The sequence below is a fragment of the Cervus elaphus genome, chromosome 30, assembly GCF_910594005.1.
Source record: "Cervus elaphus chromosome 30, mCerEla1.1, whole genome shotgun sequence".
Taxonomy (NCBI): domain Eukaryota; kingdom Metazoa; phylum Chordata; class Mammalia; order Artiodactyla; family Cervidae; genus Cervus; species Cervus elaphus.
In genome coordinates this window covers 26,536,750-26,556,171 of record NC_057844.1, presented here as the reverse complement: position 1 = coordinate 26,556,171, position 19,422 = coordinate 26,536,750, and the positions used below count along the sequence as shown (strand labels likewise).

At 34.7% G+C, this 19,422-nt stretch overlaps 1 protein-coding gene across 10 annotated transcripts in view; it reads left to right on the top strand.

Annotated features, from left to right (window-relative positions):
* Window positions 1–19,422, top strand: part of NBEA (neurobeachin) — a 646,246-nt gene that overhangs the window by 306,608 nt on the left and 320,216 nt on the right. For all 10 annotated transcript variants that reach the window (XM_043891765.1, XM_043891767.1, XM_043891768.1 and 7 more), the window contains one exon: window positions 14,493–14,557. In XM_043891765.1, the coding sequence (XP_043747700.1) occupies window positions 14,493–14,557 (65 nt within the window). The remainder of the gene's footprint in view (window positions 1–14,492; window positions 14,558–19,422) is intronic.

Below are 19,422 nucleotides of genomic sequence, written 5' to 3'. Positions count from 1 at the left end.
TAAGGAACATGCCAGTGGAATTTTAGGTCTCTTGAAAAACATATTTTAAGTTCTAAGATGCTATTAGCATTATCGTTATATTGCATTAATTGTTCCACAGATAGTCAAAAACTTTTTTTACTGTATATGGAGTTTTCTTCCTATAAATCTCATGACATAAAAGTAAATTTCAAGATTTACCTATTCTTCTTTTCTTTCAATTTGTTTTTAAAATGCACTTAGTAGTATCTTTTTTTAAAAATTAAGAGTAGAATGAACTGGAGTAAAATAATATAAAGTGTCTTGAAAAGTCAGTGCTTAATCAGTGAATACAGTGTTTCCTCCAGAGTTCTTCAGTATCTCACAGGTCTACTATTGTCCTCTGTCAACTTTTTTAATTTTCACAATCAGATGTGGTTGAGATGCTTTTCATTATTCTGTATATGTACCTTATTTTTCTATTACATTATTCTGAGTGTATTATGTTCTTTGATGAAGAGCAGATTGAGTTTTCAAGTAAACTTTTTAAGGTACTATAATAGTTTCTAATTATTTCCAGATTTTTTTTAGGAAGTCTCCATCAGAGGTACTCCAGGAAAAATTGAGTGATGTTATCCCATAGGATTTCTTTAAGTTTTCATAAGTAAAGCTTAGCAGATGTCACTTGCATTTTTCTGTGCCTTATCTGTCAATAAAAAATGTTTTATAAATTGAGAGACTTTTATGTAAAAAAAAAATGTCTCTCAGTATTTCTGAGTACTTTTCTGACTTGAAACACTGATTAAGCAAATGTATGCTTAATAAATCATTTTTATTCTCGTTAAAAACCCCAAAATATATAAGTAACATAAAGTAGAAGTCAGTCTTGCAAGTCTCTTTAAGATCTGTGTATGAAGTTACTAACGTGAATTATTTTGTGGTCTTGTTTGCCTTTATTCTTTTTTAAACACATCATATACTTAAAGAAAAAGAGTTCTAGTGACTTCACTGATGTGATCAAGGCCATAACCCAGGACTTCTAAACACAGCACTTACAAAGGAACCACAACTAAAGAACTATGTTCCTGTTTTTAAATGATTTAGCCTTTGAACTTTTAATTTTTTTTATTTTTTCTTCAATTTGATACAGTTTAATCAGATGGTACAGAGGAAAAGACATACTTTTCTTCTTCTAAGTATAATAAACCTAAGACTGAGGTGCAAAGACATAGATAAGATGAATATAGAGGCCTACTAAAGAATATTTCTTCATAAGTACTCAATATTTAAAGAGTTTTTGTTGTTTAAAATAAGATGATAAATTTAAGGAAAATATACATGAACTACATTTTTTCAAACACCTTTCAAAATATGAAATCTTACTAATTATCATGGTGAAATTATGTCACATTGAATTATTTAGTTACAACTTTTTCTATTTTAGCTTTGTAATCTTTGTTAAAGATCTATTGATATATTTTTCTATTTCATAGAATCTAGTGTTCTCCATGAAACTTGCCTGTTAGTCTAGCTGAATTTGAAATGAAGGAAGAATAAAAAGTAGTGACTTGATATTTTAAATGGAATATCATCAAGTTGACAACTATATATGGTACAGAAAATTGATCCTGTAAACTATAAAAATAAGATTTTCATGAAAGGCTTTAATAAGATGGACTAAAGACGTACCTTTTGAAGTTAATAGACTTTCTACACAGCCTAAGCAGGCAAGGAGATTCAGTCTAAACAAAGGTCTGGAGAGAAATGAAATGAACCTGTATGTGTTCAGACCAGTGACCAGCCTCATTTCGGAGTGTATCAGAAATTAAGTAGGAGACATGTATTTATTTGGATTTATTTGTAATACAGGTAGTTACCCATTTCCATGTAGTACATCTCAAAAAGTAGTTTCTCATATAAAAGATTATAGTAAGTTAATAGCCTAGAGTTGAGATTGATAAGAAACATCTCACTTGTAAATAGTTTCAGTAGTCCATGTTGTTTCCTGTTAGCATTTCTGCCTATGTTTTTTAAAGGAATAAAGCCACTGTTTTATTCCTGAATATCTAAGAAATCCCTGCCTTTTTCTCTGGACCATGCCTAACCTAGCCCCAGCTTTTATCTGTGGTATAATGTCATCTCAAAGTTAAAGGAGCAAATCAGGCATTTAAAGATTCTTGGAATTAATATGGTTGTATCGTCTTTGTTGCAAGAAACTTTTAATATATCCTAAGTATAAATAAAATTTAAGCAGGAAATTGAAAATGTTGTAGCGTATATAGAGCATTCTCAATATGGGTCATAATAATCACTTTCAATTATTAGAAAATAGGGAGAAAATTATACAATGAAATGTATACATTCCAAAAAAAAAGCTTTTAGTAAGTATTACTACTAAAGTATTACTAAGTGTTTGTAATCAGAAAATGTGTATTTAATGTGTCTTGGGGAGAATGCTACTGAACAATCACAGCAATAATTGTCTACCCAATTATTTACACCATCTTCTGTGAAAATTTAATCAAAGATTTAAAGAGCATGGAATTCAAATTACTTTAGATCACTTCCATGAAGTCTTAGTGGGCAAACTCCAGGAGGTAGTTAAGGACAGGGAAGCCTGGTGTGCTGCAGTCCGTGGGGTCGCAAAGACTCAGACAGGATTTAGGGACTGAACTGCAACAGCAGTAGCATAGGGCCTTTTATTGTTGATTTCTTTTATTTCAGCTCTGGAGAAATTGGCAGGTATATTTTGAGCTGGTCACTTTTCTGTTGTAAAATATTTTTAAGCTACCTTAATGTGTATGATACTTGTACATGATACAGCACTTCAGTCCTTGATAATGATTAGTTCATATCCAACCTGAATTATCAACACAGAAGGAAAGTGACGGATAAACTTAAGTGCTGGGCTCATCTGTGTGAAAATGGTACTAATATAAGAGAAACAACAGTTATTTTCCTATGTATGAATTCTCATCAATTTTTGCGACAATTGGGACAAAAAGAAATTGGTAAGCCTTGGCCTCCTGCAGGATAGTCTTTAAGAGTGCTACACATGGACACAGATCTCCATGGACACTGATAGACCACTTGCCTGAACTAAAACTCCTTTCCATACTTGGCTATAATGTCCACCCCTTTCCTCTCTTACCTGTTTTGGTTTGTTTGTTTTCTTCTTATTTTTATTTTTCTATATTTGCATCATATAAATTCTTCAGGGGCATTACAACAATTTGAAAAATAGTGAAAACAGCAGTATATATTTCATTGTCCTTCCATTTTGTATATTCTCTTGCTCTTTGGTGGATATTTTCTGCTTAATCCTACATACTTCAACATACTTTATTTTATAATAAGTTATATAAAATATTTTATAATAGATAATTTTATTTGTCCTCTTTTTCTTCCCTTGCATATTTCTTCATGATCATTTTTTTTCTGTGGTTTTGTTGTTGTTGTTAAATAATTATAGACTCATAGGAAGTTGCAAAAATAGTACACAGAATCCAATGTGTCCTTTCCCCAGCCTTCTCCAATAGCACCATCTTATATAAATGTAATACAGTGTCAATAGAAGGAAATTAATACTGGTATAATACTTTTAACTAGATTACAGACATTTTTCAGCTTTCACTATCCTTTCCATCATTCATTTGTGTGTGTGCTATTTCATTCCTATCAGTGCTGTTTTATTCCTTATATTGATGTAACCACTACCACTATCAAAATATAAAATTCAGAATTATTACTATTACTTCATATCTTCCAAGTTATTTCAAACTCTTTTCTTTCATGAAACTTTTCAGGTTTATTGTTATATGATTTTAACCAATCCATCCTTGCTTTTTACATTTGAAATACATATATCTAGACAGGAAATATAAGTCCCTGTTTACATGTTTTAATTAGATGCTCTTATAGGTGATAAAGGCATGATATTCTTTATCCATTACACTGGCGTTTCCTTTAGAGTAAGCATCATGCCAACAATTCCTCATTATTGGAAGCATTTCATTCAGCCAATGGAGAAAATAAGTTTTGTATGGTTTCATCAGTATATTTATTTCACATTAATTGAGATCCCTTTGAATTGTAGAATTTTTTTAAACTATGCAAAAAGAAAGACTAAACTTAAGGATGACAAAGCCTTAGAGTCTTTCAAGGTTGTAAATGAATGTTATTAATTTAATTATGCTATACATTTACACCATAAAAAACCATTTTATTTTTATGTTGCCAGTGATGTTTTTTGTTTCACTCCTTACCATGCCGTCCACACCTTGCAGTGTCCAGCACTTAGTATAGATATTTATTAATTACTTACAGAGTTAATTCTTTGAATATTGTGAATAATGTTGCTATTAACATAGACCTTCAAGTTATCTGAGTCTCTGTTGTCACTTCTTTTAGGCTTATACCTTTAGGTATCAGTGTATAATTGAGTAGAATTGTTGAGTCATTTGGTAATTCTGCGTTTAATTTTTTGAGGAACTGCCAGTTTTCCACCAAGTCTGTATCATTTTATATTTCTATGAGGAATAAACCAGGGTTCCAATTTTCTCCATGTCCTCTCCAACACTATTATTTTTTCTCTCTCTCTCTCCCTCTTTATTTTTGGTTTGTTTATTTGTTGTTTTTGAAATTATAGCCCTTCCTGATGAGTATGAAGTAGTATCTCATTGTGATTTTTATTTATGTTTTCTTGATGACTAGTGGTATTGACATCTTTTCATATGCCTGTTCAAATCCTTTCTTCTTTTTAATTGAATGTTTTGTTGTTGAGTTGAAAGTGTTATTCTGGACATTAAATCCTTATCAAGTATATGATTTGCAAAGATGTTCTCTGATTCTGTAGGTTATTTATTTTCGTTCTCTTAATAGTGTCCTTTGATGCACAAAAGTTTCTAATTTAATGATGTCCAGTTTATCAACTTTTGTTATTGTTACCTATGCTTTTGATATCATGTTTTTGAACCTATGGCCAAGTTCAAGCTCATGGAAATTTCCCCCTTTATTCTCTGCTGATAGTTTTGTTATTTTAGGGCCTCAATTTAGATCTTTGATTCATTTTGAGTAATTTTTTATATCCAGTATGTATAGCGATACAAATTTATCCTTTAGCAAATGATTATCCATTTTTCCTAGCACCATTTGCTAAAGAGACTATCCTTTTCCCATCAACGGATCTTGGTACTCTTGTTGAAAATCAGTTGAGCATAGATGCTCATGATGATTTTTAATGCAAAAGTAGTCCCCAAAAATTAAGCACAATTTAAAAATAAGAATTAGAGGTTTGAATAAAATTTCCCATTACCTCTTTTTTTCACTACCCAGGAGTAGTAAAAAAGTATCATTTAATATATATCGTTTCAAATTATATTTCTACACATAAATGCAAAATTGTCACTAGTATAAGCAAAAATTGCTGTTGTAACAGCAATAGCTTACAAATTACTTTTCCCAGTTGATAATCTAGATTTGAGTTGAGTTCAGTTGCTCAGTCGTGTCCGACTGTTTGCGACCCCATGAATCGCAGCACACCAGGCCTCCCTGTCCATCACCAACTCCCGGAGTTTACTCAGACCCATGTCCATCGAGTCGGTGATGCCATCCAGCCATCTCATCCTCTGTCATCCCCTTCTCCTCCTGCCCCCAATCCCTCCCACCATCAGGGTCTTCTCCAATGAGTCAACTCTTCGCATGAGGTAGCCAAAGTATTAGAGTTTCAGCTTCAGCATCTGTCCTTCCAATGAACAGCCAGGACTGATCTCCTTTAGGATGGACTGGTTGGATCTCCTTGCAGTCCAAGGGACTCTCAAGAGTCTTCTCCAATACCACAGTTCAAAAGCATCAATTTTTCAGCGCTCAGCTTTCTTCGCAGTCCAACTCTCACATCTGTACATGACCACTGGAAAAACCATAGCCTTGACTAGATGGACCTTTGTTGGCAAAGTAACGTCTCTGCTTTTTAATATGCTATCTAGGTTGGTCATAACTTTCCTTCCAAGGAGTAAGCATCTTTTAATTTCATGGCTGCAGTCACGTAGTGCTGTCCAATCAAAATATGATGTGAGCCACATATGACTTTAAATTTTCTAAAACTATATTTTAAAAAGTGAAAAAGAGTAGGTGAGATTAATTTTAATAGTATATTTCATGTAACCTAAATATAATTTCAGCATGCATGTAACCAATATAAAAGTATTTAAAATGAGGTATTTTACATTCCTTTTTTCCTTAGCCTTTCAAATCAGGCATAGAACGTTTATCAGGTCACACTAACCACATTTCAGGTGCTTATAATAGCTGCATGTGATGTAGATTCTGTATTGGTCAGTACAGCTCTTTCTTCATATATGGACATCTATGCTTTTCTTTTTTTTTTTTTTTTAAATGTTAATGTAGTCTAAAAATAGAACTAGGTATTCCAGAAGTCCAGAATATTGTAGGTCTTCAAGCAAAGATCAGCTAATTGTGTCAAAGATTCTTGCCCTGGTTAAAAAGGACAGGCAATACATCAGTTTCTGTGCAACACTAAAATTCTAATGGCTTATCCACCTATAATTGCATTGTTATTCATGAATAAATATAAAATATCCTACTGTAACTGTACATAACTCTGCTTCATGGTAATAAAGCACAAACAGGGCTTTAACATTCCAGATTTAATACTAGAACTTCCTTCTGTTTTTAAATGGTAGCATAGATAAATGCTATGGGATATTTTTGGGTATAATTTGTATATAACTAAGTTATATATGTATATAAATAAATGGGGTACTTTATTATTTTGCCAAGGTGTTAATTGAGATCATGTGTGCTACTTGTTTGCTATATGGGAATGAATAAGCCAAGCAGACAACGAAGCATCAACAGCTCAGTCCTGAATGGTTACTTCCCCATTTATTGTTGAAAGTAAGGAAATGTTCACAATGGTTTCTTGCTTCTATATAAGTATAGAAGGTAGCCACAAAGTATTAGTACATAAAAGGTCTCAGAAAATACATCTTGAGAAACATTAAATGTCTATTTTATCTTTGGTTTATCTGTGAACATATTTGACAAGCTAAACTTGCATTGTAGTTTAATATAATAATACCCAGCACTTTTATGATAGTTCCATACAGTCTAGAGCTCTTAATTCTAAAGGTATCATTTCTCTTATATTCATATTTTAATGTATCTTATTTTTTCTCTTTTTTCTGGCCAAGTATCTCAAGTTATAAAGTTTTCAGGATCACTCTGCTGATACACCTATTCTTAGCTCTAGAAAAACGTAACATTCAAAGATGATCATCGAGTGGTATGAACAGTATTATATAATTTAAGATAAAATAGTATATCAGTCAAGACTTCACTCTTAAGTGTTCTGTTAAATGTAAATTATCTTTTTTATCATAAATCATTGATATTAGAGAAAGAGATTCCTTGTTATTTCATTGACTTACAGACCAGTAGGATTTTGTTTTATTGGTTTTAAGTTTTAAAAGTTCTTTTTCTTCAAAACTACATTCTAAAACCCTATTCTAGCTTTTACTCTTTTCCTACCTATGTAAATCTTAAAATATGAAACATTTTCTTAATTGATAAAGTTGGCATTTCCTTTATTTCTTCTGATCATCTCTGGTAGCAGGTAGTAAAGAAGGCGTGTCCTCTCAAGTTTAGCTGAATATAAATTTGCTTGTATGTTGTATATGTTCATAGATATAGAAAATGCTGTTTAAAAATATATATTGTAAGCCAGACTAGATTATTTTTCATTATGAATACAGGCATAAGTATGTATATGTATATATATTCATAAGATTATTATTAAAAGTTGTATTAATTTTACTACACAATTCAGCAATCCACTGAGATCCTACGTAACCTCATTATATTTATCTTTGTACAATACACCAACTCTTCTTTTAGTGATCAACTAGATATATTTCCATGTTGCCTAGTGATTTTTCTATTATTGACCTTCATATCAATAATCTGTTTGTACTAATCATTGATTATTCATTTCTTACATTCAGGTTTTCCTACAATGCTTTCTGTAAATGGTTCATAAAAATAAGCAATGAAATTTTTTTTTAAAAATCTATACTTTGAGTACTTGCTTATTTTTCCATTAATTTTTTTTGCATACATTGAAAACATTGCTCATTTCTGTTTTTCTCTCTGCATAGTATTTTTCTACTTCAGTCCTTGTACTTAACAATTTTTCTTATTGAACAGAATTTATAAGCATGCCGGTTATAATGAACATGTTATAAAGTTGTTTTGAGGAACATACCTATTTCTTTTATTGGCAACTAATGATAAATAGGCATTAAAGATATAGGAAGTAAAAACTGATTCTGGAGTTCCAAAAGACAAGATCTCAGTTTAACCTCCCATTTTTACCTTGAAATATTCCCCTTATTTTCAAATAATTTGAAATGAATTAAGTCTCTAAGGACATTAACTTGGTTAACTTAATTATATACAAAACAGAAGGCAATGGAAAATGTGCACTGAATTGATACAGAGGAGAAAACACTGGTGGGGGAAACATTATGTGCAGGGTCTGATATTTCTACTGTGTTATCTAACCGCCGTAAAGTGATTGTGAAGGGAACATGGGGATTTCATTGTCATCCTTCTGGAACCTATTTGTCTTCAAAGTGTTTAGTTTCAAAGGATCCTTAACTTGATATCCAAATCTCTGAAAAAGTCCTTCATCTTGAGGAAATGTTATGCATCCATGTAGAAGAGTTAAAAAATTGTGACAAACCTGTCTATACTTGACAGCTCTCAACAAGCGTTCAAACCCAGTTTAGTATGTTTCCCCACGAGGATAAAAATTTGATGCCTACATTTAATTTACACCTTTTCTTATGGCTGCTCATTTTCTTCAGTAGTGGAGCAAGTGAATGAGTGTATGTTTTCTGAAATGGCAGAAGACTTTGGAATGATTTGTAGCTTAAGATTTTTGAGTATACTTTTTTCCTGTCATTGCCAAAGAATTGACCTTGTTGAGATGACAATGGATTATTATTATTCTCCTTCTGTGTGCATTGTCATGTATTCATGTACTTTGTTTTGGGACGGGGGTTAACGTGGCCTTTCCTTGCCCAGCCGTATCCTGTTCCTTAACGCTCAGTGTATTTTATATGTTGTGTGCTTTTCTTGTCACAAAGCTTTTGATATCTCCCCTTTCAGTATTTTACTTAATTTTTATTTTTTAATTTTGGCTGTGCAAGGTGGCATGTGGGATCTTTGTTCCCTGACCAGGGGTCGAACCCCCTTACCCTATATTGAAAGCATAGAGTATTAACCATGGGACCGCCAAGGAGGTCCTCCCCAATAATTCTTTTGAAACTTCTCAAATCAGTTACACAGTAATATGCATTGAAGAAATACATTTTGAAATGCAAGAACAAATGTGTATCAGTGTAAAGGAATAGAATCACTGCATAACCGCACTCATTACTCATTTTTTTACATGTTCCTTATAAGGTAACGTTTTGTCTTACACAGATATAATATTATGGGAATGAAATACTGTCTGAAAGCTAAAAAGGGCTATAATAATAAGGGATGTGGACACTTCAATAATTATGATGTAATTATGATGCAGTAATATACTACTTTACAAATAAGTAGAAGGAATTTAAATAATTGAACAATTTAAAAGGAAATATACACATCACTTTATAATAACTAAATCACTCCATGCTGGTGAGTTAGGAACTTTGAGGTTTGTGTGTGTGCAGTCTTGTTGAAAGGGAAGAATGAATTCAGTCAGTAGTTCTCAGCACTGAATTCACGTCACAATCACTTGGGAAGCTTTAAAATACAATAACACTGTTGCTGGGCCCTATCTTCAGAGACTATTCTGATATGGCTGGTGCTTTTTAGCAACATTCCTGTTGATTTTGTGCTGTTTGTTCGTTCAGTCAGAATTGAGAACTCATAGATTTGTGATACCATAGATTTTAGAGAAATAAATTCAACAACAGAAATACATTGAGTATGTATAGTATGCCAGTCACTTGCTACTTACTACATATGCATAGTTGGATAAAATAAGATTTTTCTTTTTATAAATGAGTTTAGGATCTAGAGGGGACACATATATGTGAGATATCACTACAAATTATAAATAATTATATTTCAGAAGGAATGTTCCATGAGTAATAAGAGTAATATTAAGTGTTGAGAAAATAATGACGTAGGCTTGATCCATTTCTCATTTCCAAAGTTTTAAAATTATTATTTCTTTACACACTTTAATATTTACTTTGCCAACATAAATTCTTGTTATAATATTGCCCTTTTTCATAGGAGTAAAATCTAAAGACTCATTTACAGAATAGGAGAATATGCTGTTTGTTACACTTTTCCTATGGGTTACTTTTTACTTCACATTTAATTTTTTTCTTTTCACTTACACATTCTTGTTTACCACCAAATACTGTATACCATATTTTACTGACAATTCAAGGAGTTTAGAGCTTTCAACTAAAGATGCCCTCAAAATTGATTATTTGTTGTGGCTCAGCTGGTAAAGAATCCACCTGCAATGCGGGAGACCTGGGTTTGATCCCTGGGTCAGATCCATCCCCTGAAGAAGGGAAAGGCTACCCACTCCAGTATTCTGGCCTGGAGAATTCCATGGACTGTACAGTTCATGGGCTTGCAAAGAGTCAGACACGACTAAGCGAGTTTCAGGTCACTACTAGCACAACCGTCATTTCAAGCTTAAAACCTGCATTCAAGGGACTTCTCTGGTGGTCCAGTGGCTAAGACTCCACGTTTCCAATGCAGGGGGCCTGGGTTTGATCCCTGGTCAGGGAACTAGATCCCACATGCCGGAACTAAATATCTCACATGCTGCAACTAAAGACCCATATGCTGCAACAACGATCGAAGATCCTCCGTGCCACAGCTAAGATCTAGTACAGCCAAATAAATTTAAAAACAAACAAGCCATATTCAATCTTGACATTTTCTGAGAGAATATACTTTATTTTGTAAGGAATATTTTGTTTTTCCTTTTTCTCTCTCTCATTTACCGTTTTTTAAAGGGAAGAAATATCCTGTTTTCCACATTCCCTTATGAGATATATTTAAAATTCACCGTAACAATAGAGATTAAAGTAAATGTCTCATGCAAAATTCCAGAAAACAATTATTTTAAACTCTTAAAAACTTATGTTTAAAATACCTAGTTTTATTGTTACTTTTACAACTTAAGTTGTTACTTCTCTAAGCCTTCTATTGAAGCAGCACCCCGGGCTGCAATGGATAAAGTGGTGATAGATGCTGTAACCCATGCAATCCACCATAACAGGAGCATTCTATGCTCTTATGTTTTAAAAGTCATATTTACTATTTTTTTATATTACTTACAATTTTAAGTTAATTTATATGGCTTTGTTTTTTCCTCTCAGACATCAGATAAATGAATATGTATGTCCTGGACTTAGTATGTCTCCTGTCTGGGACTTTGATCTCATACTGCAATTTGAAAAATAAAAAAAAATTAAACTCACTTTCTTAAGGAAAGACAAGTGGTAACATTTTTTAGCCTTATAAATATTAATTAATGTAGTTAAAAGAAAATGACTTAATAAATTGAAATTGTCCAAATTGATTATTATAGTTGATACAAAATTTTGAAAATCTTCACACTAGGTGAATTCTGCTTTGGTCCTTACTACACAAGGCCTGGAAAACTACTTTTGTGCCCCAAGCTATATAACCTTAAAGTGTAACCAGTAGGCTTCTGTGGTAGAAAAGAAAATATTCATGTTTGGCAAGCAAATAATTACTAGAGCTAGAAAAAAGATACTGAGAAATGTATATGTATAATGTTTTATACATAATAATATAAATTTTATATGTAAGGTCTTTTTTCTATGTTTTCCATCCAATATCACTAAACTTCAGAATTGAACTCTTATTGCCTTAATGCTATATATAGTCAAAGTGCAGGTTGCATCTTCTCCTTCTTCTGTGTCTGTGCTTACTACAGATGAATAAAATATGGTTCTTCCTTCAATGATACAATACCTAAAACCTAATCATATAATATGCATATAAACATACAAAAGTAAAGTTGCAGAGACATATGGAAAGTACTATTATGTTATCAAGTTTTAAACTGTGTATTAGAAAATTGGCATTTTAGCTATTGTCATCTTAAAATCCTATGTCACATAAGTGTTTGATATCTACTCATGTCTGAGAAAGGATGACCAGGACAGTTAGAAGTGGCAGAAGAGCAAGATAAACTAAACCTATAATTTTTTTTGTTTGTTTGGGCTCAGAGAACATAAAATAGTTTCGCTTCCTATGGATAGGAAAAAAGAGAGAAATAGAGATCCTTCCTTTTTGTGTTCTCTCTTTAGAACCAGCTGTGTAACTGGAGCCAGCTCCAGACATAGAGGCAGTTCCATCACTAACTGTCAAACAGCTCCATCAGCAGCTGCACGGCCATAGCAAATACTAGAGCCAGTCCCGGCAGCACCTCTGAGCCGGAGCCAGGGCCTGCACGAGCACTGGATGGAGGTCGTCCATGTGTAGGTCCAGAGCCAGCTAGCTTACCAGCTGCTTCTTAATGCCCGCTCTGGCTTCAGCTCTAGAGGTGACATCAGCTCCAGATCTAGAGTTGTCTAGAGTCATTTCTCTCAGCAATTCTCACACCAGGCCTGGCACCAGTGCCAGAATTAGAATCAGTCCCAGAACCAGAGCCAATTCACAACCAGTTCTCGCACCACTGTCTGAGCTAGAGTTCGTTTGGCACCAAATCCAGAGAGAGAACTAGAGTCAACAGCACACCTAGTGCCAGCTTCCACGCTGTACCCAGCACCAGCACCAGAGGTGGATCTCTCCACCGCTAGAGCCAGCTCGGGCACCAGCTCCTGGACCCATCCTTCAGCCTGAGTTGGCACCAGCTCTCAGGCCATCCTCTGGCTCTGGTGTGACTCCACCCCAGAGCTTCCCTTACCCTCCTCTGGAATGGCGTCTTTTTTATTTTTGTAGTTTCACCTTTGTGTTTCATATAATTTGTGGTTTGCTATATTTTAATTTTTCAGTTCACATGCAATAATATTTTTAACTTATTTATTATTAAAAATGCTGTTAGTGATTAAAGGGTCTTGTATTTTTCAATTTTCCTGAGCCGGTATATGTACATGGATGTTTTCTAATATTTTGCAGCTGTCCTTAAATTTTGCTAGATCTCTTCTTGTCCTTTTCAACTACTCTTTTTCTAATCTTAAAAATGTGAATGGCTCCCAAGAATCAGCCTAGGTCTTCCTGTTTATTCTTCTTTGGAGACTTTCACTTAATGCTGTGCCTCAATTAATGCAAAATATATGAGGATAGCAAAAAGTCATTTTGTTAAAATGTAGAGAAAAGTGTTGCCTATAATTGTTTTCAACAAAAATTATTTGAAAGGTTTAATAAGTTCATACGATGCAACAATGATCTTGTCATTTTGATAAAGGTTATGGCAGCCAAAATACAATGTGCTCAGACATATCTGACTCTTTGTGACCCCATGGGCTGTAGCCGCCAGGCTTCTCTGTCCATAGGATTTTCCAGGCAAGACTACTGGAGTGGGTTGCTATTTCCTTCTCCAGGGGATCTTCGTGACTCGGACTGAACCCGAGTTTCCTCCATTGGCAGGTGGCTTCTTTACCACTAGTGCTACCTGGAAAGTGTTTAAACACAATGGCTTTGCTGAAAACAAAGTCATTTAGGCTTTTATTAGATCATTCCTGTCCCCAGACTATCACCTCCCTGTTTCCAAGTTGTTGATTCTGTCTCCTGGGGAAATATAGATTCATGATTTGTTCTATTTCTTCACAGATCTACTTAGAACAGAGAATATTTACAAAGCAGTTTCCTACTTTGGGGGACCACATTTATTCCCAGCATGTGTTCAAAGCTTTAAAAGGGAACAAGATCAGGAACAGAGTGAAGGAGTGACATGGAGACTATGTTTCCAAAAGCCACATTCATGGCCAACACTTAATTAGTAGAAAATCATGGAGGAAAACTCTATAGATGGGTGATATGACTGATCAATAAGGATTTTTAATAAAAATTTATTAGGCAAATATTTATTTGTAGTACCATTGAAAGGGATATAATTTTTAATCTAGAAAATTAAATTTGCCAGCTATATTAAAAAGACCAAGAAAATTGAAGTCCCTGGAATAAATTAATAAGCAAAAAGCTCTTTAAAACATATTCTAAATATGCCATAGAAAGAGTGTAAAATAAGCAGCAGTTTACAGTCACAGTGAGGATCTGTTCTTGTGACCTCACTTTCTATGTCAGTCTGCATCACTGGGAATTCAAAAGCACCTTTTAACTAAGCAATAAAGGATTTCTTTTAAAATTTTCATTTCTCAGAAAATAGCGTTTGTTAACAATAGATTTAGAAATAATATCACGTGGAAGTTATTAGCATCAACATGATCCTTAAACCAGATGTTAACTTTCATTTACATGCTCATTTTTCTTACACGTGGTCTGCTTTCTCCTTTTAGGAATGGCAAAATTCTATTCAGAAGAATGCAGGACTTGCATTTATTGAGCTCATCAATGAAGGAAGGTAATTAATTGTACAGTATTTAGACAACTAGTCAGTGTACATTTTATTCCACTGGGTAACTGCTCTTTTCCTGCCATCTGTTCCAAAAATACATAACAAAGTATATTTTAGTTAAATGATTTATCACAGGGGTACTTATACATTAAAGGAACAAAGTTTAAAATGTTTAGCAGTTTTCATTTGGGAGAGGGGAAGCAGGTATGAAATAAAGGGACAAAGTCTGTAAGATTTTTGTGAGATCTGAGCCATGTCTTACCAAATAGTAAAGTTGTTTTACACAGACCAAGTGGACTCAGGCTGCAGCCCCATCTGCTGCTCCATGTGTTTTCACAGCCGTCTCAGTGTTCACTCCTTCAGCCCGTCTCAGTCCATGGGAAGTAGGTTCATTTGACCGTGTCATGCTCTCTGCTCTCCCAGTAAGAATGTGAGAGAAGTTAAATGTAGGAGCCATCATGGTCTGGCTAGGAACCTGTTTATACCATTGTTAAAATGACGTTATGGTAAGATTTATGTTTGAGCTCATTATTGCATTTATCACTTTTATGATAAACTGTCATTCATTATGATTTTTCCTATACTTTGTTGGCAATGAATACACTAAGACAGATGTACAGACAACATTCTGACATGTACAGCTTCTATTAGCCAGAGACTTGCATCCCTTACAACTTGAGTTTCATCTATGACAGAGTGCATTCTTTGGAAAATAATGCCTGAAGATTTGGCATAGTCTGTGTCTTATTTGAAACCATATTTAATTATATTAATAAGGAAATAATTTTACTGTATATAATACTTACCTTTATCAAAAGAGGTGTCATGAAAGAATATTTTACAGGGTAGTCTTTGAAACCTATGTTGTATATGCTATAAATACCTATTTTGAAAAAAGTTAAATACAATTTAGTATTTTTTTTCCATCAATGTCTTATATTCTGAGAAATAGCCTCAGTTTTTACAATTCATCTTACTGTGCATTTCTCACTTAGATATTTTACGATTGAATTATTTTTAGTCATAATACTACATCTCTTAATATTAAAATGAAATTTGCCCTACTGCCAAGCAAAAGATACAAAAGAATATTAATTTTCTTTTATAGCATAGTCATTTTAAACATAGTAATATACTCTACTTCTTATAAAACTTTATTGTGAAAATAATTGATAATAATTATTATCCATGTTCAGGCAATGAAAAATAGAAAAAAAATTCTTTGTTCAGGCAGTTCATTGTCATATGAGTTATAAAATCTCTCATTTCACAATGCTAGTTGTGCTAACTCATGTCAGCTGTGAAGGAAAAAACAAAAATTATGCCGTTACCAGTAGTACTGAAGAGTTATCAAATTGAACCTCCAGCTTGTAAGATTAAGATTATAGTTATTTCTTGGAAAAGAAGAAGAGTGAAAATTTTGGTAATAGAGATTTTTACCTTTTGAAACTGTGTTGTTATTCATTGGTAGTGTTTGGCATTTATTTTATTTTAGGGAAGGAGTTGGAATTATAGAAAGTAGTTATAATTTTAAAAAAAAATTAATCCAGGAAAACCTCTAAATGCTTGTCATAATATTCTTTGTGCCATTTTAGATTCATTTTCCCATTTTTATACCAATAGTTTCTCCAGTAAAACTGATTTTGGAACAAATAGTGAAATGTAGCTAGCTATAAATATATAACCACATCTCATATATATATATTAACATAACAAATGTCTATTTAGCACCTACTATATACCAAACACTATTATGGGCACTAGGAATAGAGAAGTGAATGAGACAAACATGTTTCCAAAATTTGGAGGAAAGACAAACAGACTAGCACATACAATAGGACAAGGGTGCTGTGATAGGTCGGACGTTACAGGCACTAATCTGAGAAGAAGGCAGAGCACTCAACCTAGTCTGGACGGGTGCATTCTCCAGTTGGTGGTGGTGTCGGGGTTTTCAAACAGTGCAGCCAAGCAAAGCCAACACCATGAAACAAAAATAATCTTTCCAACAAAAGATGCTGGAACAACTGGACATCCAAAAATAAATGCAGACACAGACTTTATACTCTTCACAAATTAGCTCAGCGTGGATCACAGACTTAAATGTAAAATGAAAAATTATGAAACTCATAGAAGATACAAAGGAGAAAATCTAGATCACATGTTTGGTGATGAGTTTTTAGTTCTAAAACTAAAGGCATGATCCATGAAAGAAAGAACTGACGAGCTGGACTTCATTAAAATGAAGAACTTCTGCTCTGCAAAAGACAGTGTCAAGAGAATGAGAAGAAGGCCACAAACAGAGAAAACACTTGCAAAAGACATGTCTAGTAAAAGGCTGTCATCTAAAGTACGCAAAGGCCTCTCGAGGCTCAGCAATCAGAAAACAAGAAAGCTGGTTAGAAAATGAGCCAAAGACCTTAACAAGTTCCTAAACAGAAGATGTACAGATGGAAAATAAGCATAGGAAAAGATGTTCCACATCATAGGTCATCAGGAAGACGGAAATTAAAACGACAGTGAGATACCACTACACACCTATTAGAAGAGCCAAACCCAGGACCCCGGCGACACCAAGTGCAGCTCAGGCTGTGGGGCGACAGGAACTCTCGTTCTTCACTGGTGGGAATGCAGAATGGGACAGCCACTTTGGAAGACAGGGTGCCATTTTTTAAAAAATTAAACCTAGTCTTCCCATACAATACAGTAGCCATGCTCCTTGGTACGACCCAGAGGAATTAGAAACTTACATTCACACAAAAACCTGCATGTGGATGTTTTTAATCATTTCATTCACAATTTCTAAAACTTGTAAACAGCCAAGATGCACTTTAGTAGGTGAATGGATAAATAACTACCCATTTATTTATCTGATGCATCAAGACAATGGAGTATTTATTAATTAGTGCTAAACAGAAATGAGCTATCAAGCCATGAAAAGACATAAAGGAAATTTAATTGCATATTTCAAGATGAAAGAATCCAATATATGAAAAGCTACTGTATGATTCTAACTATATGACATTATGGGAAAAGGCAAAACTGTGGACACAGTAAAAAGATCCGTGGTTGCCAGGGCTTAAGGGGAAGCAGAGATGAATAGGCAAACCACAGAGGACTTTTAGGGCATGAATCTACACTGTATGATACTGTGATACTGGATACATATCATTTTGCATTTTTCCAAACCTTTATAATATACAACACAAAGCATGAATAGTCATGTAAACTGTGGACTTTGGGTGATAATGCAGTCAATTAATGTAGGCTCACAATTTGTAACAAATGTAACCACTCTGATGGGGATTAGTGATAATGAGGGAGAGGACAATGAGTTGGGGAGGACATCTGGGATATCTCTGTATCTTCTGTTCAAGTTTGCTGTGAACCTTAAACTGCTCTTAAAATTAGTCTGTAAAAAGAGTGAAAGTGGGAGGCCTCATTGTCAAAAAAGAATGGCAACCCACTCTAGTATTCTTCCCTAGAGAATCCCATGGACAGAGGAGCCTGGCAGGGCCCATGGGGTCCCAAAAAGTCAGACACGACGGAGCGCTCATTGGTTGGCATAGTACAGTAAACAGAGCACCATGTTAGTTGAGAGCTGAGAAATGATTAGGACATGGCTAGATGAAAGAAAAAAAAAGTAGAAATAAAATTCTGGACTGAGGGAATAGTATAGTGCAAAAACCTGTTGGTGAGAGCCAGCAGGACGTGTGGCTGGAGAGCTCTTCTCACTCATGCGAACAGCTGCTGCAGCGCATATTGTGTGCCAGCCACAGAGAGGCCAGGGTCATGCCTTTATGACAAAAGTCGTACCATGAAGGGGTTTGTAAGTAGTGCTAAGGGTGCAGGAGTGTAATGGAAGAAGTTTGGCATAATCTGCAGAGTGACAAATGGGTTTCTGGGGGTGGAGACTGGAAGCGAGATACCTGTCTGAAATTTCAGAATCTCGTTGAAGAGAATGGTGTCATAAACCAACTAAGAGTGGCTATGAGGATAGAAGAAGTGGACAAGTTTGAAGTAGGTGGTGGCTCAGGTGATAGAGAATCCACCTACAATGGGGGAGACCTGGTTTTAATCCCTGGGTTGGGAAGATCCCCTGGAGGAGGGCTTAGCAACCCACTCCAGTATTCTTGCCTGGAGAATCCATCTCATGGACAGAGAAACCTGGTGTACTGCAGTCCACGGGGTCACAAAGGGTTGGACAGACTGAGCGACTCAACACACAACAGAACACTTAGAAATTAAATCTATAGAACTGCTGATAGATTGGATAGTAGAGAGGACAGAAGGAATCATAGGTACTTTGCTTTCTTGTTTAAGAGCTGGGTAATTTACAGTAAGTGTAGTTTACTTAGAACAGTACAGAAGGAGAGACGTAGGTTGAGTAAGAGATGTTTTTATTTTTGGTTACACTGAGTTCATAGAGCTTCCCTGGTGGTGTTAATGGTAAAAATAAATTAATAAGTAAATAAATCCGTTAGGGCTTCCCTCATAACTAAGTGGATAAAGAATCTGCCTGCAATGCAGGAGACCTGAGTTCGATCCCTGGGTCGGGAAGATCCTCTGGAGAAGGAAATGACAGCCCACTCCAGTATTCTTGTCTGGAGAATCCCATGGACAGAGGAGCCTGGCAGTCTGCAGTCCATGGTGTCACAAGAGTAGGACACAACTTAGCATCTAAACCACCAGCCACCACCAATGCAGGACAAAGCTTTGATCCCTGGGTCAGGAAGATCTCCTGGAGTAAGAAATGTCAACCCACTCCAGTATTCTTACCTGAAATGAGGAGAGGAGCCAGCAGGCTACAGTCCATGAGGTTGCAAAGAGTCAGACACAACTGAGCATGCAGTCACATGCTCTGAATTCGTAGC